The sequence below is a fragment of the Paralichthys olivaceus genome, chromosome 24, assembly GCF_024713975.1.
Source record: "Paralichthys olivaceus isolate ysfri-2021 chromosome 24, ASM2471397v2, whole genome shotgun sequence".
Taxonomy (NCBI): domain Eukaryota; kingdom Metazoa; phylum Chordata; class Actinopteri; order Pleuronectiformes; family Paralichthyidae; genus Paralichthys; species Paralichthys olivaceus.
Genome location: NC_091116.1, coordinates 873,387 through 895,529, shown reverse-complemented (window position 1 = coordinate 895,529; position 22,143 = coordinate 873,387). Strand labels below are relative to the sequence as shown.

General features: G+C 44.7%; 1 protein-coding gene and 1 long non-coding RNA gene across 2 annotated transcripts; one reads left to right on the top strand and one right to left on the bottom strand.

Moving 5' to 3' along the window:
* The first annotated feature begins 3,696 nt into the window (after positions 1 to 3,696).
* On the top strand, positions 3,697 to 22,123 carry LOC109644661 (neuronal membrane glycoprotein M6-b-like). The gene is made up of 7 exons (XM_069520638.1): positions 3,697 to 3,857; positions 16,620 to 16,806; positions 16,900 to 17,059; positions 17,490 to 17,658; positions 18,587 to 18,660; positions 18,750 to 18,815; positions 19,357 to 22,123. The coding sequence occupies exons 1-7, from the start codon at positions 3,788 to 3,790 to the stop codon at positions 19,507 to 19,509; spliced, it is 879 nt and encodes a 292-aa protein (XP_069376739.1). The 5' UTR covers positions 3,697 to 3,787; the 3' UTR covers positions 19,510 to 22,123.
* On the bottom strand, positions 4,783 to 7,677 carry LOC138406946 (uncharacterized). The gene is made up of 3 exons (XR_011240292.1): positions 7,602 to 7,677; positions 7,078 to 7,204; positions 4,783 to 4,924 (listed from the first exon to the last, which is right to left on the bottom strand). It is a non-coding gene; the product is annotated as an uncharacterized lncRNA (long non-coding RNA).
* Positions 22,124 to 22,143: the final 20 nt, after the last annotated feature.

The following is a 22,143-nucleotide window of genomic DNA, read 5'->3' as shown; positions in this document are numbered from 1 at the left end:
TTAGTTGTGCTCCTCTTTGACTTCCCAAAACACTTAAGTGTGAAGTTTGAAAACATTGGCTTCATCCCCATATTGAAACAGTACACATGCATCTGTGATATAAACTGTGCGTCAGTTCAGGGGCAGCATCCTTCGTAGGCTGCATTTGAAAAGCAACCAGGCTGTCCAATTGTTCGCCTCCTATAAATGCATGCTTCCGTCCCCGAGCGACTAAGACTCCAACAGGTGGATCCTTCTTGAAATATACCTTGGTGACACACTGTTCTTCAAAGAGATAATAGTGGCAGCAAGAAATGGGAATGAAACATCAAATCTACAGCGAACAGAACACGTAAAAAAACAAAACAAAGGGCATTAAAACTTTCTCTTCGTGTCCAACTGCAGTTGCTAGGCGACACTGGCGAGTGCGACTGTGACGAGATGATGGTGACACAAAGAAATCCTCCATTTTTTTACTGGACTGTGTGGTTTTTGTTCGGCCCTCAGGGATACCCGGCCCTCAAATCCCGTCCCATACATAGGCCGCATCATCCGAAAGACGCAGCCCCTGAATTGGGGCACGAATTTGGGTGCAAGGGTCGTGGGACATGGGACATTAAATCAAGGGGTGGATCCAGGAGTTATGGATGATTTGACATTTTCACCAATTTCTCAGGGATCAATTTAAGGATTTTTTATGGGGAAAAATTTGACGTATTTGAAGGGGACTACTGGGCTTTGGTTTCAAGTATTTCTACATAAATATCGAGGTGTTTACACTGTTGTCACAGTAAAATGCACCCATGATTCTGAGGCGGCCGTTTTGTTCTGAGTGATTTCCTCAGGCGTGGGACAACAGATAGCCCACTGTAGGTCACGGTGAGGTCGACCTCTGGGATCAGAGCTCAGAGCCTCATCGACGGTGTCAGCGCCTGACAGTTAGAAGGTCAATACGATCGCTGTGGGGAAGCCGAGTGTCACAAGAGACTCTAGGGGCATGGTAAGGAAACAATACTAGTGCTGTTTGATGCCATACCAACACTTACAGCTGTGAGTCTTAACACTACTATGATAATAATACATATCATGAACACAAATAAAAACACAGTCATAAAAGATTACAGAAATTTAAGCATGACCCCCCCGTCAAACACAAATTAGGTCAAATCAGGGAATGCGTTTTAATCTTTGATTCAAAGGAAACTACTGAGGTAAATTACAATCAGATTGCTTATGGTGTACTGACAGTGTTGAGCAAGTATGTTTACCATGTTCAATATTTGCTAATGGACACTAAATACAGCAAACAGCTGAGGCAGATGGGCATGTCATCCTCTTGGCAACAGGAAAATTTCACGTCAGTCCATCCAGATCACCATCTGACTGAGCCATGCTGCAAGCAGGGGTAAAAACTTCATTACCACTGTGGTGTGACTTTTCTCCCGAACTCCATCCAAAACCGCAGTATGTGGCAAACACTGTGATGTCTCTGCACTGGTGGATGTAAGGGTATATTCTGAAGTTGTAACTTCAACATTTTGTTGAGTTGATCTCTGAAGGGACTTTCTGACTCCCCCTGAAACGCTGCATTAGTTTGGGCCAGAGACCAAGCAGTGTGTGTGTGTGTGTGTGTGTGAGTGTGTGTGTGAGTGTGTGTGTGAGTGTGTGTGTGTGTGTGTGTGTGTGTGTGTGTGTGTGTGTGTGTGTGTGTGTGTGTGCCAGGGGTGAGGGTGAGGAGTGCCAGGGAGCACTGTATCTCATCTTCTGGAAGAGTCCTTAATCTGTGTGACCCAGCAGGGGATTATGAGCCTTCTGGGACGAAAAATGGGGCTTGAAACTCACCCTCAAAGCCTGATAACTGATAATCTAAAGCGTTTGTGTGTATTTATGAGTGCACCTCATTGTTACTGTAACACAAGGCTTTTGAATTCTGAATTACGTAATTAAATTTTCTTTACGCACACAGGAAAAAAAAACGTAGTTTCTATTATAGTAACACAAACACTATAGGTTTTTGTTCCTCGTTATATATTTTGTGTGTCCATTGAATTTGGCAAATGGATGCATCCAACAATCACGTGACAAATGGAAACACTTACTCTACAGCCCTGTTTCCTTTTCATCCTGTTTGAACACTATACTATAAAGCTTTGAGAGCATTTTTCGACACAGGATTGCGAGCGCTTATTCGATTTGGCGCTGCCTTAAAAAATTTGAATTAATGCTCTGGTTTCTTCACGTCTCTTTATAAGTGAGGCTTTCAAGTCAGAGTGATGGACGACCTCTCTTTGGTTCAGCGGCATATGTTGGGTAGCGGGTGTTAATTTCAGCCCTCGGGGGTGAATGGATCCACTAAATGTCATATATGTCATGTTAGGTGCTCTGGCGTCTGATGTTTTGTTGTCGGATGATGACCCCCCCCCAAACATCAGGGGTTTGGGGGGGGGGCACCTCTGTCTGCAGTGTGTGTGTGTGTGTGTGTGTGTGTGGGGGGGGTCCCCTACTCTTCTGCAGCCTGAGCTTTGTCTGAAACAAGGCCACGTGGGCCTGATTTAAAACCTTATTTAAGAGGATTCGGGGCAGATGGCGTCCCATTGTTTGAGGATGTGTTTATTATTAGAAAACTGGGTGAATTATGGAACCCCCCCACCACCACCACACACACAAACACACCGCCACCACACACACACACACCACCCGTCTCTGGATAAACACACCACACCCCTTCTTTAACCATTTCTAAGGGCCTCAGGGTTTCACCTCCGGTGAGTTCTCATTGGATTGGGGGAACCTGGGCTCTGGCCAATCAGCATCCTCGGAGGCAAACAAAGGGGGGCCTCTGACATGAAGCCTGGCACGTGGCTTTTTAGGTGTTGAGACGCTCTGATTGGTCAGCCGCCTCTCAGTCAAAGGTCAAATGTACTACAACCAAGGAAACCACACAACCAACGAATAGAGACACAGCCAATCTTGTTGCAGACAACCTCAATGTCACTCAAACATCACCACTACCACATTTATCTAAAAATATTTGAAGTGTTCAATTAACATTAAGGGAGCTTTGACTTAAGTCGTTATCAAGTTGAAATCAAACCACAGTCAGTTCCTGGCGTCTCATCCACTTTCCCACTACACACTTCCACTCTCTTATACCACACTACATCTTCTTCTTTTCATCCATCTCTTTCTCTCCCTCCTCTTTCTGCTTCTCTCTCAGCTCACCAGATGGAGAGGGGGCGGCGAGTGTGTGTGGTTGCATGTGTGTGTGTGTTCATGCATGCATGGTTACCCATGAGTTTGCATATTTACATTCCCTGCACATTTAGTTCTTATATCCTCCTCTGCTTCACCGAGGCACAGGGACAGAAAAAAGCGCAGCACACACAGGGAAAGAGTGGGATTTGAAGTGAATAATGGAAGGATGGACAGTGAAGATAATCACATGTGATCAGGAGGAGTGTGTTACACCATGAGCACATTGTTCCCCTGCACGGTTCAGAGTGATTTTAGGGGCTGGAAAGTGTTATCAGGCATCATTTGGGGGGCGGCTAATCCGCATGTGAGAAATAAATCCAATCTGAAAGGACCTTTGCATCTTGAAACTGGATTGTTAATATACAGAGAGAGGCAGTGCTAAGCTTCAACAGGGAGAAAGAGAGAGAGAGGGGGGGGGGGGGGGGGGTGCACGAGAGAGAGAGAGAGAGAGAGAGGGAGGGAGGGAGGGACAGCATCAAGTCACCAGGAGAAGCTCCACCATCATCACACTGTAGGCACGAGAGGCACAAGGAGACTATATTCCTGTAAAATCATGGATGGGACAAAGCCGGCCATGGAGTCCAACGCGGAGGAGACTCAGGAGGAGGGACAGGAGAGCAAAGGTACGCGCAGCTTTTGTGTGTTTTTCCCCTGTGCAGACATTTGCGTCTGCGCCAGACTGAGCGGGTTAACCTACTTGCAATGGCTTCTCGCTGCTGCGCGACACAATAGCGGAGCCTCTCTCCCCTGTAGCCTCTCACCTCGTCAGTGTACCGACCACGCGTGGGGTTTTTTATTCGCAGATTATTCCCGCAAGTCCGTGCGCGATTTGTCGTGTGAGACGAAGAGGGTGGGCGGGTTGTGGAGGGTGCACGGTCTGGTTTTATGAAGCGTATTTACGCACAATTTGCTTCCTCGCATCTCTGCGTGATCGGGAGCGTATTTCACGGCGGGTAAATAGAGCGGCTGTGCGCTGCGCTGCGCTCTGTGCGCGGTGCCATTGTTGTCCATCAGGTGTGGAGGAGCCGCAGCCGCGCTTCGATCGCTATCGGCGGTTCAGCCGCAGATGTTTTGGCGTCAGGAGTGTGATGGATCGACGGCTGCGGCGCTCGAAGCCAAGTGTTTTTGTGTAAGACCGCGGTGAAGAGGCTCATTAGAAACGAAGGAGGCTGCAAAAGAGACGACGAGGGGCGCACTTGACGCAGAGGGATGGATGTGTCCATCACTCAGACACGCTCACAGCCTGAAGTGTGCACATACACCAGCTTTATAATCTTTTTATGCTCACTGAGGTGATCGAATGCTCAAAAAAAAAAAATCGTTCCTTAACGCACAGATGCTGGTGTCTTTGCAACGTGCACGCGAAATAAGCAATAGTGTTTCATATGCGCACCACAGATCAGCCTCACATTTGCGGATGTAGTCAAAATCTGCGCCAAGCTGTTGCTCATCCTCAGTGTGTGTGTGTGTGTTTGTGTTTGTGTGTGTGTGTGTTTGTGTGTGTGCGTGTGTGTGTGTGGGCGTACCTTTGTGCGTTGGAGGACCCTGCGTCCATACAGAGTGGAAGGGACTATGGTTTGTTTTCAGTGCATCCCTCAGGAGGAGCTCCTTGGTGGCACGTCCATGTTGTTTAATGACCAAATTCGATATAGATGCACACATCAAATCGTGGAGATGTTGCGCGGGTTTGCTGTAAAAAAATAAAAATGGGGGGGAAAAAATAAGCATAGTGTTAATTCAAGGGATCTTATCTCTTTTATTTATAACTACATCAGTGAGGAAGAGGGTTGCAGCTGATCTGAGGCCTTTTTGGCCTCTTGGCTGTTGGAGCACATGACACCGAGTTAGAGTGCATGGACATAGGGGGATTTACACACACACACACACACACACACACCTCACAGCAACATCTTTGCTGCGATTTTCCAGTTTCACATGTGCCAGTGTGTTCAAATGAAGGGGATGTGTCTGACATCTTAAAATGTAAAAGAATCTGGAGGTTTTCACCTTCAGTGCCACTTTGGAACCAGATTTGTGTTCTGCTCATATCTTTGCAACTGGTGAATTAGAAGCTGCTTCTGCACGTTTTATTTTCTAGTCAGATTTTTGCCACATTCTCAACATCTTTGCGTCTCAACGCCACTTGTCGACCCTGCAGCTGGAGTTGTGGGTCACTGAGGTGCAGCATCACAACCGTGGGGGCGTCCCTCAACGGTGAAAAGAGAAAAGGCATTACATCATCGTCTCTTGAGGTGTGCTGCTACACGCACAGGCCAGTGCCCAATGAGAGCCCACATGCAACTTCAGCTGGAGGACAGTTGAGCAGCAGGGCGGCCATATACAATTAAACGTCTGATTTCCTTAATCGCCATTTTATGTGGAAGCTGCAAATGTATCCCCCTCACCCAGTTCAACCTCTCTTGTGCTCCAGGTGTGATGTTGCACAACCGATTTCCTCCCACACCAACGTATGTTCCAAAATAGAGTGGATTGGAGCACGGCCTGTTTTGTCAGTGTAATCACTGTGTGTGTGTGTTGGTGTGTGTGTGTGTGTGTTTGCCTTTGACATCTGGATTGAAACCATAAGCTTATAGCATCCATCAAGATGCTTGAGATTTACAGTGATGGGGGCAAGGAGGCGAGGGCTGTCGTGTAAGGAGCTTGTGCCGGAGTGTGCCAGCCAGCGCTGCCTCTTCAGCCGCATCACAACATGTTCAGGATTTGAAATTTGGTTTCAAGGTTTGAAATTCACTTAGGAGCTGGACATGGGTGCTTTTACACCGTCTGTACATTAATTTAAGAGCAGAGTAGTTTTCATTCTCCTACAACATTCATTAGTTATTGTTGAGATTCAATTCAAGTCAATGTCAATGCAGTGTGTAACATAACTCACAGACAATTATGTAAACACATTACAGTCAAATACTTCAGGATAAATGATTTGTTCATTGTATAAATTATTAATATTTCATGAAACTGCAACTTGACCTCAATGTAAACTGTAGATTTTAATCAGTGTGGCTGAGTTGACTGATAAATGTTTGGCTCCCATTAGATCATAACTTTGATAATCCAATATCATAATTGCATCCATCCATCATCTGCTTATCCTTTGAAACCAATATCATACAATGAGAAAATTCTCAATGTAAACAATGAAAACTGTTTTTTCATTGTCTTAAACATTAAATTCATCCAATATAAAAATGTTCTGAAATATGTGTTATTCCACCTTAAAAGAGTAGTTTTACACTTGGGGAGTCTTAGTTGTCTCTGTTCGCAGTTTTTGCTGCAAAGAGCTCACTGAATAGCTGTGACTGCATTAGCCGTCTTAATTATGGTAAACAGTCCGTGTTCTTGATTGCGCCGCCATCGTGTCTTTCTGCAGCGTCTCTGCATGACACTGAGCTGAGAGTAATTACAAACTGGAAAATGAACACAGAACACGGGCATGTTTATAATCCTGCTGCTGCTGCTGCTGCTGTTATTGTTGGTGGGTAGATGGAATGGATTGATCTTTTTTGCTTGATTGCTTCCTATAATCTTTCATCTGCATCACTGTCGAGGTATAACGCCGTGCTCAGGACGCGGATAACTAGACATCAACGACGCTCTCTGAGGCACAATTAAATCTGATTTCATTAGTACGAGACAGTTTGATTAGAGAAAGCCAGCCTCTCATGAGATGCTTTTATTTGTACCTTTCATGTGGCTCCCTAATGCAGCTTTGGAGTGGACCAGGGAGCGTTTCAATGTCTGTCTGTCGTCCCCTTTGTTTAAAATGCTCACACACACCTTCCTCCTCTTCTGTGTCTGTGTGTGTGTGTGTGTGAAAACTCTTACATAACGCATCTCTCCGTCCTTAGCTGCGATGATGTTCAGTTCAGAACCGTAGGAGATTACATCACCGTCTGGAGGGGTGCAGGTTTTGTTGAATTTTCTGCATGGCAGGGCAGAGCTGCTGCTGCATCTGAAGCACAAAGAGAGTTCCTCTTAATAAGTGTTTCAACTCCAGCCTCCAGTTCAGATCTGTGACGTTTGACCTGAGCAAAGGATTTTTCAGAAGCAGATTGAAAGGAGGTAGAGCTGGAGTCTCTCTCATCACATCTTCTGAGAGTTCATTTCTAATTTCTGACTCACTTACACTTATCCAGTAGCGCCCAATCTTCTGAGACTCACAATGAATCACAGTGAACAAAAAATAAACTTTTACTTCACACTGCCGAAAATCATCAATGGCACTTAGTCAATCAGTTCCCTAAATATGATTAGCTTCTCAAATGATTATGTGCTCCTGTATAAAATATGTCCTGACATTTTAAAGTGGAGCAAGTAATCAACTGATAAAGAAAATATAAAGAACATACCTGTTGCATCCCTAAAGTTGCCTCCACAAAACCTCCAGTAAATGTTACAAGAGGATGAAATGCACACAGGTGGGGGTCATTGAGTTAATCTGAAACCAGCAGTGGGAATCTAAAGGTCAACCCCCGTTTGATTCGCTTCAGTCGGGCGCGGTGACCAAAGAGGAGCTGTTGTCACTGCTCCTGCTGACATTTGGTTTTTGTTGCATATAAAAACTTTGCCAAATTAAGCATCACATTTTTCATCTTGGGTAAAACATTATAATCTTTATGGATCATTGCTGAGAAGGTGATACAGACACCTCCAGGGTCGTTGCAGCTTCAACTGAATTCCTCATTTGACCTCTATTTATTGCTTACCTGAAAATATAAAGTATCAGAACCAGTGTTGGTGTAAAGGGATCACACTGGTTTAAGCCTGAAAAGTCATTGAACTGACACTAAAGCAAATTGGAAGTTGTTTGTCAGTCGAGGACCTGAATTCCTCTGCATTTCATAGATTCTACCATCAGTGTTAAAGCTGACTGTTAACGTGTCCTAATGTTTCGCTGAACCATTTGATAGTAAACGACATCATTTTCACTGTTGCGGTTAACATTTCGTCTGTAACAGTGAGCTCCACAATAGCCGTCCCTATTACATATGAGGATTGTGGGTAATGTAGTACTCCTTTTTTTTTGACATTGCAAAAAAAAACGCTTCTTTCTTAAATCACAGTTGTGGCTTCTACAGGAGCATAAAACCTATTTTTTCACAATGTCCCAGCTTGTGGTTAATCTTCCGCAGATGGTTAAAATATTATTACTGATCAAAATCAAACCCTTTGTTCAGAAAATTAATCTTTTTCTTCTGGAACTGGGCTGTTGAGCTCTATTGAGCTGCATAACGGGGATAAACGTTTTTTCTAGCAGCTCTTTCATGCACATGGTCTCTGAACCTGACACGTCCTGATGGCATCAACCCAAAAAAAGGTGTGAAGCAGGTGGGATGTGTCACTGAGGATTTTGTTGTGTCAACTGCTTTGGGTGAATTTTCTGAGAGCTGTTTGTGAAGCAGTGCAGCCTGGGATTTTTCTCCCCTGGTTGAGTTTGGCTTTAATCTTTCACTGGTTGTTTTCTGATTGTTACAGTCTAATGATTAGTCCAAAACAAATGTAGAGTCTGGGTCAAACACGTGATGAAACTGAAACTTGATGAGGTTTTCTTCGCTTTCATTTCCATGCAAGAGATAAAAACAAAATTCCCTAAGATGAGAGACTCCTCATTAAAATCAATTACGCTCATGATTCTGTCCGTGCACACTCCGACATCTTCTCATCGTGCAAATTTACTGAATTATTTTTAATAAACTCCCACAATCCTTTTTGATGTGTCCCTCTTCCTCTTTTAGGTTCCCCTGCTTATATTTTTTCCCAAACACACACACACACACACTCCCTCACACACACCCTTCGGCCCGGAGGTGTGTGAGGTTGCGGGAGCATGTGAGAGCCGTCACACAGGGAGAGGCTCATGTGTTCCTCATTTGAAGCTGTTTGCCCAAAGCATGCTGTCAGCCTCCATCTGGATGTGTGCGTGTGTGTGTGTGTTGTTTTCGTGTCAGTGACCAGGGGTGGTTGAGGAGAATGTCTGTGTCAGTGCTTTATTTTTTGTGTGTGGTCTGCCACTGCGTTCGTAGTCAGCCCTCCCAGCCGCCACAATTGGTCACATTTATATTTAAATAAACTTCCTTTACGCTTCTGCTGACATGAACTGACATTATCCAAAATATTTCCAATATTGTTCAAACTCAGAGAAAGAAGTTTGAAGATTATTCGGTCGATGGAAAATGTATATTTAGTCAATTTAAAATATTGATTTAGTCCATTTAGTCTTAAACTGAGATTCCAGATCAAAAGACCACAATTACCCATGAGGCTCCGTCACTGTTACGCAATGAAACAGTACACACAATTTAATTGCTATGTAGTAGAAAATAAAACTGCTTTTGTGCAACAATAACTAAGAATGATGATGCAAAATGATGATGATAGGAAGTAAAACTGAATGAGTAGAGGTTTAATAGACTTTTTATTGAGATGAATTTATAAAGAAAAAAATTATTTCAGCTGCAACTGCTTGGAAAACAATCGGAAATCTTAATCTCATCGCCAACACCGCGCCTATGTTTGAACCCCGGTCTGCGGCGGGTATATGAATAGCAACGGCAGGTTGGCGCAGCGTGTCTTGTTCCTGAGTGATGCCAACCTCCTCTGGCCTTCCTCCATCGCCCACTGATGCCCAATCTGCTCCTCTCATCCACAACCCATAAAGAGCCTGATGCCGATTAGCGCTCATCACGGAGACGGCTGACATTGACAAACGACCACACCGCGCCCGAACAACCTGTGACCCCGACCCCATCATTTAGGGTCGGGGTCTGTTCTGAGCCCACTGTAAAACACTTGTGATGAGTGTGCTGCTGTCGGATCAGAGTTTCTCCACAGTTGCATAAAAAGATGTGAATTAAATACATGCACCAAATTGCACAGTCCTTGATTTTTAAGATCCATGAAAACGTCAAAAAACGCCCTAATTCGCAACTTAAAGAAAAGTGAAAAACTTTCTGGATCCGCCCCCTGACCTGTACCACGTCCTTCCACCAAGTTTTGTGGAAAAGCATCTTGTAGTTTTTGCGTCTTCCTGTTTACTAACAAACCCACATAGATTAAAATATTACCTCCTTGGCGGTTGTAAATGAAATCAGCCTATAAAGTAAGAGACTCTCTGCAGGATCTCATCTTTGAGAGCTCATGCTCAGTTGGGAACCTTGTGCCAACCACACACACACACACACACACACACACACACACACACAATGTTAATCGACCCCCTGAGGCTGCTGGAAAGTGAATCTTAATAATCACATCAGGGGGAGGGGGGTTGGAGCGAAGGGGAGGGCCGCTGACTTCTTTGACATCTCAGGGAAAGTGACATTAGCCAAGTCGGTTGCGTAACAGCTGAGCCATACAGCTGGATGGCACGGCCAACGGGCCACAGGGGCCATTTTACATTTTGGTTGAACAAGACTCAAACTAATAGCGTTCGCTCCGCTCGGCTGAGCATCTCGGGACAGGTGGTCCTGCTTCTTTGCAGGAAACGACCTGAGACAAGAGGACGCCACTTAGACAGTTTTCACTCTCACTGGAACCGGAAGCCACTTTTAAAGTAATTAGTTGGCCAAATGGAAGCCCATTTCGGCAAAGAGGAAATAAATATGTAGTGCATTAGTCATGATTAGAAATAGTAAGTCAAACAAAGCGGTAAATAAAACTCTATAAGGCTCTAGTGAACTTAAATGTGGTTTTGTAAGGGGACTGTCGTTTCCTGGCGTGCAGAGGTGTCAGTGTGTGTTCCTCGGCCTCTGCCCTCTTGTGTGCCCCATCTGCGTATTTGTTTGTGTTTATTTTCTCGTTTTTGTGCATCCAACATGGCTGGGTGCGCTCGGTGACCCTCACCCAGCTGTCAGAGTTTGGCCCAGTTTGACCACAGACACACCAAAATATACAGAGAACCAACATCCATCAGATCAGTTGGATAAAAGTATTGATCACCCAGCGGAGCGCTGATAACGGGATTTAACAGCCGTACAGTCCATCACACTCAATTACGCCGGGCCAGATGCTGACCTTGTGGCATTCATTATGCTGAACAACCAGCCAAGGGCTTCTCACAAACAGAAGATTAGGGTCAGTTATGCACCGTGGGAAAAATAGGGGGGGGGATATGATTGTGATTGGGGACGGTGACGGCCGCTGGCATCATCCTCTTACCTATCGCAGAGCATATTGTTCAACGCCACAGTCAAGCTGATTACTCACATTTGTCTCGTGTTGGATGAATGCATTTCAGGGTTAAGATGATTCTCTCTAACAGGAAATTAAACTAAATGGATGTTCTAAAGCGCTCTCTGAAAGGGTGCTGCCATCCTGATCTTCTGAAATCATGATTGGATGTTATAGCATCCAATAATTATTGAAAACCAAAAATAAACCTACCTAAAATGACAAAGACATCTATTTAACGACTATATTTTTCTGTTTCGTCCATGTCCCATCCTCTAACATGGAGGAGGCCTGGTCCATCTATATATCATCTGTTGGTTGGCACCTCAGGATCAGCAAGACTCTCCTGATATTATAAACCATCACCATGACCTAAATCCTCCATTTAAGCCATTCTGGGTCTCCTGCCCCTGAATGCATCACGCAGCAAAGCTGGTGGAAGATGCTACATTCACTCGCCTCCTTCTTTTTCTCTTATTATCTGACATTTTAAAAACAAAACAGTTGGTTAAATAGCTAAGAAGGTATTTGGCTAATTAATTAATCTCAGAAATCGTGAGTTGTGCAGCGAGTGACTATATTCTGAGTCATCATTCATTTTGATAATGGGACTAGACTTTTTTCTTGATTATTGTCTTACATCTTTTATTCAGCCCAGTGATGGTAGACAAAAGTACAAAATACGGTTTTAACAAACCAGAATGATCCTTTAATGATGAACCGTCTTGCTTTTCTCTTCATGACGATGCAGCTTCAGTGTTTCATCAAAAGCTTTCATCAAAGCTCCGAGGAGTTTTTTATCCTTCAGCTCGAGTGAAAAGATGGAAATCACCCAAGCTGAAGTTATGAGGCTTTGAGTCGTTTGTGTGTGCGTGTGTGTGTGTGTGTGTGTGTGTGACGTCTGCTGCCATCAAACAGATGGGACTCTCTTTTTCATCTCTACCAGAGGAGATGCATCCTCCCATCTCTTCCTCCTTTACTTTACCTCACCTTTCCTCCCTTTCTCTCTCTCTCCCTCTCTCTTTGAAGCCCTGCTCAACTCTTGAGCAATCTACCCATAATGCACCGTGATGGAGAAAATGCCCCACAATGAATACAGCACTTCTAAATTGGAGTACAGCCTCAGGCAGGGACCAGGCCGGCCGGTGAAATATTCACAAAGCTTTAATGCTGTTATTCCTGGCAGATGCACTGTGCGTCCTAACAGTTGGCGATAATCATGCTGTGCCACTGAGTCGTACAGTTTGCAGCAAATCAGCAACTATCAGGACAGTCGACGTATAATCTCTCTCTCTCTGCTCGCAATTTACATTTAAATCTGCTTTATGGGCAGAGAGGAAATCAATTCAGCATAAATTCAGTTTAATGTCGAGGTGACAGGTGAACGCTGCAGCTAAAGGAAAACACAGATGACATGAACCTCAGCGGTTCTGTGATTGTTTCAAATACAAATGCTACAAGTTCAATGTGACAGTGAAGCGTGTGAGGCGATTATTCTGCAGCCAACGCCCCTCACTTCGAGTCGTGGGTGTCGGGTGACTGACAGGAAGCAGAGCGTGATGGACAAAAGACGTCAGCCACCAGTGACAGGTCCCGTGTCTGTGCAGCGCCATTTTAGAATCATTCAGCAAATTGTTTTGGTTGGCTGTAGAATTAGCTGGTATATACGCAAACTGGAGCATTTAGCAGCCATATTTATTTCCCTCAGGGTGGAGACCAAACTTGAAGCTTAAAGAAAAGTCAGTTCAGGACCTGAATGTGTCTCCGCTCGAAATGTGTGATAACTTTGCTTCATATCTGCCGGATGTGTATCTTAGCAACCATCGGAGAAAACCTCCTCTTTTCCTGCAACTGTCTCTCTTTCATTTCAAAATAATACAATCTCAGTTTGACCCACATCCTAGAAAGCCTGAGCGTAAATGTGGATGGAGGAGCTTTACATTCCCCTCCTTCGATTTTCTTGTCTTTTACATCCTCTTTTGATTCTGTGTCTTTTTTGCAAAAATTTTGGGCCATTGCCACAATTTAGCAGAAAATCTTTGGGTTTTGATTCGAGGTTGCTTCGTCGGTGTGTGTGAGGGAGGAGAGTGAAGCGGCGGCGAAGGACTACGCTACCGCTGAACTGGGTCGTGGGTAACATGTTGCTATGGCAACTGCTATTTGCCGGCCCTAGGGCCAAGAGCTGATTTTCGCTTACACTTTCTCTCTCGTGCGCGCGTGCTCTCGTTCTTTTCTCTCTTCTGTCTTCCTCGCTCGCCCACCCTGCCTATTTTCTTTACCTTCTTCTCGCCATTTTCCTCTTCCCTTTGTTCTTCTGCCTTCGCTCGGCCTTCCTCTCAGTTCACCCCTGCTTTTCGTTCTCTCCTTCTCACACTCCTTTCCTGTGCCATCGTTCTCTCTTTGCTTTTTCTCCCACTCTCCCTCCATCCTTTTGTCTCTGCACATTGAAAAGTAATCTATTATCACTCTTTTGCTGAACTGTTGCCCACAGCCGCAAATTGAATTGAGTCTCATCCAGCAGGCAGCAGCAGCATTTTCGCTTTAAGAGACTGTGCGTAAAACATCCCCAGAAAAACTGATGCATCGTCCTCGCTCTGTAGATTGTCGAGATGATATACGATGGAGAATTGTTACAGGGCTTAACGTATTGTCTCAGCGATTAACTCCAGCTGGCTTGATGTGAGCACGGCGTGGGCCACGTCGCCATATTTCTAACTAAGAGCAGAGAAGAAGATGAGGCGGAGGCAGAGGTAGTGAGATGCAGCGAGGTATAAAACCAGAGCAATAGGTCGGCCTCGGTGTGCCACCTAAATTCTACTCTAATGAATAGCCCATTGATTTCCATTAGGGCCGGCAGGGGCTGACCACTCCGGCCCGTCTGTTTCCCATTAGCATGCTTTAAAACGGAGTCTGACAAGCAGCCATCATAGCTACAGGCCGACCGGATGAGGGCCCCGCTCTGTGTTTTAAAAGCAATCTATGAATTCATCCCTGAAGCTGCATGGGGCCAGGGAGAAGACGGAGTTATAGTACCTGCCTCATGGCCTCAAGGGGTCTTTACAAGAGGCACAGTCAAACTGCATGAGCGATTTGTCTTTGAAAAAGCCAAATTCACAGCCGCAGGTTTTGTTCTCTTCTTTAAATAAAAGACGACAGGAAGACAAACCTCGTAAATTACCTGTTGAGATTGACCTTTTATAGCAGGAGGGAGTGTCAGTGTCGAGCGGCTTTTAAACAGCTTCCCTGTCATCATCGTATCGACCTGTGAGTCCATTCCTTCCCCCCCCCTCTTCCTCCCGAGACCTGGCCTGTTCCTGGGCTCAGGATTTTCCCAGAGCCGTCCAGCCTTATCAGCTCCACCTCTCTCCATCAGCCCGCTTCCTTCATTAACATTAATAGGATTTGGATCTATTATGCAACGAGGCTCCGCTGCGTTACGCAACCGGAGAGTACTCATCAGCGGCCAAACACTTTGGAGGGGGAGCGGTCGCTTCTCAGATTTGTGGCTTTGTATTTGCTCAGATGTGGAGCGCAGGGGTTTCTGAGCATGGGCCGACACGTAAGGCCTCAGAGACGTCAATAACAACTGTCCACAGGGGTTGTAACACTACCTGGACAGTCGACTGGGAGGATGTAGAGGAGAAGAGGGTTTCAATTTCAAAATAAAATGACTTTCTCTGTGATTGGTGAGGATGTTCTCCTGCAACCCAACTCTATATGTGTGTGTGCGTGGTTTAATTGCTTTCCATGGAAGGTCATCAGCTCCCGTCGTCAGCCGTCAGACTCCATCGATCGAGTTTGACGTTGACAACAGCTGACTTCTCTCATGCCTGTGTGCGCGTTACTGAATCTCATGTTCTCACTGGATCACCTGTCACACACGGTGCACGTCATGAACGACCATCACTGGCACTGAGTGTGTGTTACATCATGCGTTCGATATTTCAGTGCAATCTAATGTCGTCAATCGAGTTTTCGGGGCTTTTACAAATAGAATCGTCTCGATACAACAAACTTCTGAACATGAAATAATGATGATGCCTCGGAGTTGCCAATTGGAGCAGGTTGTCATGGAAACAGCAAAGTGGCACACACAAGACAGTTCTTTTTTTTTTTTTTCCCAGAGTAACTTCCTGCTTTGCCAGAGGAGCTATTTTTAACAGGCATTATATAAGACGCAACTCTTGTGCTGGATACAATGTGTTATTTCTTCTCGTTCCCTTCTATCCTCTTCACTGTGATGAGGAGGGAGGAGGATGCACGGCAGGTTTTCTGTACCTGCATATCTGAAGCCCATTACTCACATGGAGGGAGCTTCTCATGCTGCCTCAGTTAATGGAAAACAAATTTACTAATTCATCATCATCGCTGTGTAGAGAGTGCTCCAGCACGAGGAATCATTTATCGTTCGTCCTCATTAGGGAGATGTGGATGATGAGAAATAGATGGAAAAGCCGCATGTTCATCGCTAAAAAATCTCTTTTGTCTTGTTAAAGCTGCAAATCAATGAAGCTTATTCCAACATCCAAGAGAAAACAACAATATTTTAGAGGGACAACTCCCAACAAGTGCCACTTACACATCGTCCCTCCGGTGCCCTAGAAAATAGCTACAGTCATTTATTTTGAAATGATTTATTCAGGATGAGATCGTGACTTATTTATGCGGTCTGGTCATAAGGAAGAAAAACTTTTTGAAGTTTTTCTTAAAAGACAAACAGGAGATTTTTATGTGTGCACGCTGCACAGCTCACATGTAATATTCAGCACTCCCAGCAGAGCTCAAAGCCGCTCGACGTGCCTGACAGGGAGGACTGTTGTTCTTCTTTTCTAGACTCGGGGAGACGAGCGTGACACGCATGCCCCCACAGTGTGATCATGAATCTTGCAGATTTCTTCACACGAGTGATAATCAAACAGCAGCGGACCACAGTCTGCAGAGTTGCGCCCTGTGTCATCAGCAAAGCGACTCTGTGAGGAGTCACGTTGCAGCCGTCCTGCTGCTCGTCAAAGGAAACATTTTGTTTGAGTCGGGCCTTTAGCCATTTGTTCGCTTTCACATCTGACCTGGATTGTTTCTTCTTGAATGCTCCTTAAAGCTTTTTTTGCTGTAGGGTCCAACTTCAGTTTGCAGCTAAATGCAACAGGAACATCTCTTCTGTTGTGAAGTAATCCTCCCCTCTCTGTCCCCCCCTGCAGGATGCTTCGAGTGCTGCATCAAGTGTCTTGGCGGGGTGCCCTATGCCTCCCTCGTGGCCACCATCCTGTGCTTCTCAGGCGTGGCCCTGTTCTGCGGCTGCGGCCATGTGGCACTGACCGGCACCCTTACCATGCTGGAGAACCACTTCTCCAGGGTCACCACCGACCACGCCACCCTCACCCTGGTGTAAGTGCCCAGCGAGCCTCAATCATCACCTTAAATGTGTATTACTGCTTTTTAGTGTTAATGTTTTTCTCTCTTTCCCGTGCACATGTTCAGGATCCAAATCTTTCAGTACATCATCTACGGCATCGCCTCCTTCTTCTTCGTCTACGCCATCCTCCTGCTGGCGGAGGGGTTTTACACCACCAGCGCCATCAAGAAGGAGCTGCAGAGCGACTTCAAGACCACCGCCTGCGGACGCTGTATCACCGCCTTCGTATGTCAACACACACACACACACACACACACACACACACACAAGCAGCTGCTGCACATCAACGCACACACTGACCCTGTTCTCTCCAAATTAAAGCCTCCAAATGACATTTAATTACTTAACGTTTATTTATTTATTTCTTAAATTAGTGTTTACAGGCTCAGAAAAATGGAAACAGTGAGTCATTATGTTTAACAAGACAGGGGTCATTTTGGAGGCACAACCACACACCCCTGTGTTTATGGACACACACACAAGCAAGAAGCAAACACTCAAAAACCCACTCGAGCCTTGAGGGGTTCTCTGACACAGTTTGTCCTTTCCAGCCTGATTACTCCAACTGCTGCAGATGTCCAGATACATTGGCTTAAACATGGACTGTGTGAATGTGGAAGAATAATATTAACTCACAATTTTCTCCTTCGTGCAGTTCATGTTCCTGACCTACATCCTCTTTCTGGCCTTCCTCGCCATCTTCGGCTTCACGGCCATCCCCGTTTTCCTCTTCTTCAACATGTGGAGCACCTGCGCTGCCATGAGGTCTCCTGATGCCAACATCACCGCGTCCGACTCCATCTGTGTGGACGTCAGGCAGTATGGTCAGTTGTCCCACACACAACCATCTGTCCCCTTGACTGAAACCACTGCTGTGAATATCTGCTATTTTTTAAATGTGCAATTATTTCTAAGATGTCGCACAGTTTGCTACATGTCTTTAAATTTAAGGAGAAATTCCTCTGATCAAGCATAGTGAGCTCAGAAACGCTGGCTGGCCTCGGCAGTCAAAGCTTTTTCAACTTTTGCACATAAAAGAGCTTCCCATACCTGCAGCCCGGACTCACCTGCAGGATCGCAGTCTATTAAACAATTTCCAAATGATTCATTTTTCTCCCCATAAACGTCACACGTTCAATTCCAGCAACTCTAAATGTCATTCTCTGCACAGAAAGAGGTCACAAACTACATTTAGATTATTGAAAGCCTGATTGGGTCTCTATGAAAATCCACCTTCCCGCAGCATTACGGCACAGTAACACTCTCATGTGATTGCATATCTGCTTATCTGTCCGATGGCCTAATGTACAGTATGTGACCCACATTTGAAAGACAGCTGGCCCACGTACAGAGCAGGACGAGGATCACATATGCTTCATTGGCAGTCGAACTGCTGCTCTGCATGAAATATTAACCCCAATTACTGGCAGACGTTAAATTATTCTCTGCAGCAACCTGATTCATCGAGGAAATCATTTTGAATCCATTTTTTGGGGAAAAAGTTCATTTTAAATAAAATACAAATGTCCCAAAAAGAAAATCCCTGCCTGTATAAAGAAGTGATACAAAATCACGACCTACATATTTTCCCCTGTGGGAGAGGCTCAGAGGCTCGGACAGCGGCAGCCCTGTTTCTTTTAATCTTTATCCAAGCCTAGTTCATAATGCCTTCAATCATAGAGTCAGTCTCGTGGGAGGAAAAAAAGCTGCTCGTCTCCGTGTGTGCGACCTGTCATCTTTCTGATCCCGCAGGTATTATTCCCTGGAACGCTTCCCCGGGAAAAGCTTGTGGAGCCACGCTTGGAGACATCTGTAACACGAGTGAGGTGAGAGGACACCGACCCTCTTCCTTTCTTCTCTCATCTTTTTTAATCTTTCCGTTCCTTCCCTCACTTGTTTCTCTCTCCGTTCACAGTTCTACTTGTCGTACCACCTGTACATCGTCGCTCTAGCCGGCGCCGGAGCCACCGTCATCGCACTGGTAAGCTCCCTCCTGATCTCCACTGATAAAGCGCTGCTCAAAATATGCAAGTTGCCATGGAGCGTGCATCTGTTGCCATAGCAACTCCGCCTCTCACATTTGCCAGCGTGTTGTCCAATGGGTTGAGATCTCACCCTGCAGCCTCAGAGTGAGCGGGTGTGCTCACACAGGGTCAGTGTTTCACTCGGCTGTGGAGGCGGATTTTTCCGTGTTCAGATAAATGGGAGATACTAAAAAAAGCGAGAAGCACCTCTCCAGATGTTGTGTAGGGTCAAAGTCTCGAAAGTGTTTTTACAGCCAACTTACTGTAGGAGGTGGATGGAGAATAGAGAAGAGTAGAGAGAGAGAGGGAAGCAACCGAGCGAAATAGAATCAGTATCCACGAGAGGCGGAAAATGCACTGCACTGGTTCGTACTGTATTTGTGAAGGCGTCGTCAATAGATCACAGAGACATGATTCTGACAATCAGTCCATATATGGAATGAGGAAACGGCATCAAAGTGCCTGAAGACGATAAACAACCCTCTCGTTTCTCTTCAGATCCACTACCTGATGATCCTGGCGGCCAACTGGGCTTATCTGAAGAGTGCCGTCTCCACGCACGAGTACCAGGACATCAAGACCAAGGACGACCAGGATCTGGAGGCCGAGGCGCGCTCCAAGGAGGGCCAGAACTCCTCCTCCTACTCATAAGGGCGAGAGGCTGCTCTCCAGCCGCCACCCATCTCCCCTCCACACCTCAACCCTCACCCCACAACACCCACCACCCCTCCGTCTGTTAAAACAAACCACCTCGGTCACGTTTGATAGTCCCCCAGACTGACGATGCTCCATCCTCTTCCCCTCCACGATGTTTATTGAGAGTGGTTGGAGCGTACCCGCACCGGAGGGGAAGAGAATAGAGGATCAGGAGAAGCGGCAGGCCCAGATGGAGGCAGATGTTTCCGAACGGGAGCACTCGCCCGCCGGGTCGGGCTCAGGTACAGTACATCAGTTCAGAAGCGTCTCCCCCCCCCCCGTGCTTTTAGGCGGCGGCTCGTGAACATGGCCCGGCTGTGACGGCCTCGCGCCCTGAGCCAGCACAGCCTCTCGACACAGCCTAAAAAAAACATTGTTCACTGTCTGCTTCAGCCAGAGAGAGGCCAGGCAGCGACCAACCTCCTCCATTTTTTTTTTGGTGTTTTATATGCATATATATATGAATATGAATATATTGTGCGAATGTGTATGAATGTTGTTGTTTTTTTTAATACTCTGAAAAGTATGCCAGATACTATGATAACCTTTCTTTTCTTCTTTTTTGTTTTTGCGCCCATAGGTTTTCTCTCCTTTACTTTTCTTCTCCATCTTTAACTTTCTATTGCTAATGCTTGATACATGTTGCACTATTGAAGAGACAAAAAAAAAGGAGAGTGAAAATCCCTTAAAAACACAAAGCAGCCCAGGCCCCCTCTCTCATAGAAATACCTAAAAAAATTATCATGTACATTTACATCGTTCAATCGGAGACCAGGTGTAGCTAACTTTTTTTTAATAAGGAAAAGTTTTTAGATGAGAACATTGGTACCTCTCTCACGTGTGAAAAACCTTCAAACACAAGACAACTAGCTGAAGGTCTGAAGGTTAAAACTTACAAATGAACATTATATATTATTTGTTTATTGTGTGAAAACAACAAGTTATGGTTTACAGGAGTATTTCTAGGCACGTGCAGCAAACTAGCTAAAGGCTATGCTATAAACTTGCATGCAACCACAGCTTGTAGTTTTTATTATTTGGTTTTACTTTAATTAGTAAAAACTATATATACTTTAATACAAATATTATTAAATCAGTAGTAGATGTTCTCAGATGTTTTCAGAGTAAATATCAATCTTCTCATCTAAATCTTTGCAAGCAAACAACATTATTTCCCCAAAATGTAAAACTATTCTTTAAAACTTAGTTTTTTTGCTACACTTATCACCAGCGGCAGCAAAAATGAAAAATAACTATTTTCCGACTTGTTTTTACAAACAAAAAGACACACACACACACACCTCAGGTATCAAACCAAATCTGATTTTAGCCCGTTGTGTTCTTTTCCATCACTTATCCTTTCTGGACTAGTTCGCTGTCGTGAATTCAAAATGATTCCCTCATTTTGTAAAATGTCTTCTTTTGCGAATGAAGTTCACCTGTAAATAGCCAAATCACAAAAAAAATCTGGATCTACACGTCTCCCAGAACGAGGAGAACACAATCAGTGTTTTGCCATGCTCTTCTATTATTATTACTATTATTATTTTTCCACAAATATATGTAATTGTACCGTTTGAGAAATGTGTTTAGCACTCAAATACTAGTTCTGCATTTGATATAATAATTGTAATGTAACATCTTCAATGATATGTCGTGAGAGGGATACAGTGCAGTCATGATATACGATATGATGGATTGAGGTGCTTGTGACGTATACATTTTTAAAATTATTAAAAAAATGGGAATTGATTTTTATCGGTTGATCAGTTTTAGGCAGCTGAGTTCTTCTTGTGATTCCGTAACAATGATTTTCATGGAACTTGTCCGTGATTATTTTTTGAGTTGGGAAACACGTCACTTTTTTATTCTTTCCTTTTCTTTTTTTCGATGTCATGCTTCTCATATGAGCCACAGAGACTGTTTTGGATGTTTACACTCTGCATAAAACAAGTCAGGAATTTTCATACATTGATTTTATAATCAAATATGGTTTAATAATCATAATTGATATTCCAAACGGAACGTCACCGGTTAGTTCACCCTTAAAAAACACTGAAGAAGACCAACTTTTGAACTTTGATGGGATGAAGCATGTCAGTATTGTCCATGTGTGCAGCTGTCTATTCTGTATAAAAAAGGACTATATTGCCATGTGTGTTGTTTGATAAATATACGTGCTTTGCCGCCAGGTTGATGTAAAGGCAAACTTCAATTTCCTATAAGACGATGCGTGTCAGGGTGTTGTTGTTTCCTTGTTGTTTGCATGAAGGAGACATGACTGTGTCTTTGCAGTTTTTCAGGTGATGTGTAGTCAATTGTTCTGACAACTATGGTAGGCGGTGTTTGACCCCCTCCTCCTCCTCCTCCTTCTCCTCTTCCTCCCCCGTCCCCTTCTCCACCCACTCTTTTCTAAAGAAAACTCCATTGTACTTTGATGGCATTGTAGTCCCTGTAGGTGTTTTCATTATTGGTTTTATTTTTTAAGTTGGAAATAGTTCTATGACTCCTATATAGTGATGATTTTTGTAACCTTCTCTAGTAAAACCGATATTTTTTATTATCGTGACACTGTCGTCTCCTGCCTCT

What these genes read in the sequence shown, in the direction of transcription:
- LOC109644661 (XM_069520638.1), top strand. Translation starts at nt 3,788, where the DNA reads ATGGATGGGACAAAGCCGGCCATGGAGTCCAACGCGGAGGAGACTCAG. An exon ending in CACGCCACCCTCACCCTGGT is followed by an intron (nt 16,807 to 16,899) that starts GTAAGTGCCCAG and finishes GCACATGTTCAG; the next exon opens with GATCCAAATCTTTCAGTACA. An exon ending in TGTGGACGTCAGGCAGTATG is followed by an intron (nt 17,659 to 18,586) that starts GTCAGTTGTCCC and finishes CTGATCCCGCAG; the next exon opens with GTATTATTCCCTGGAACGCT.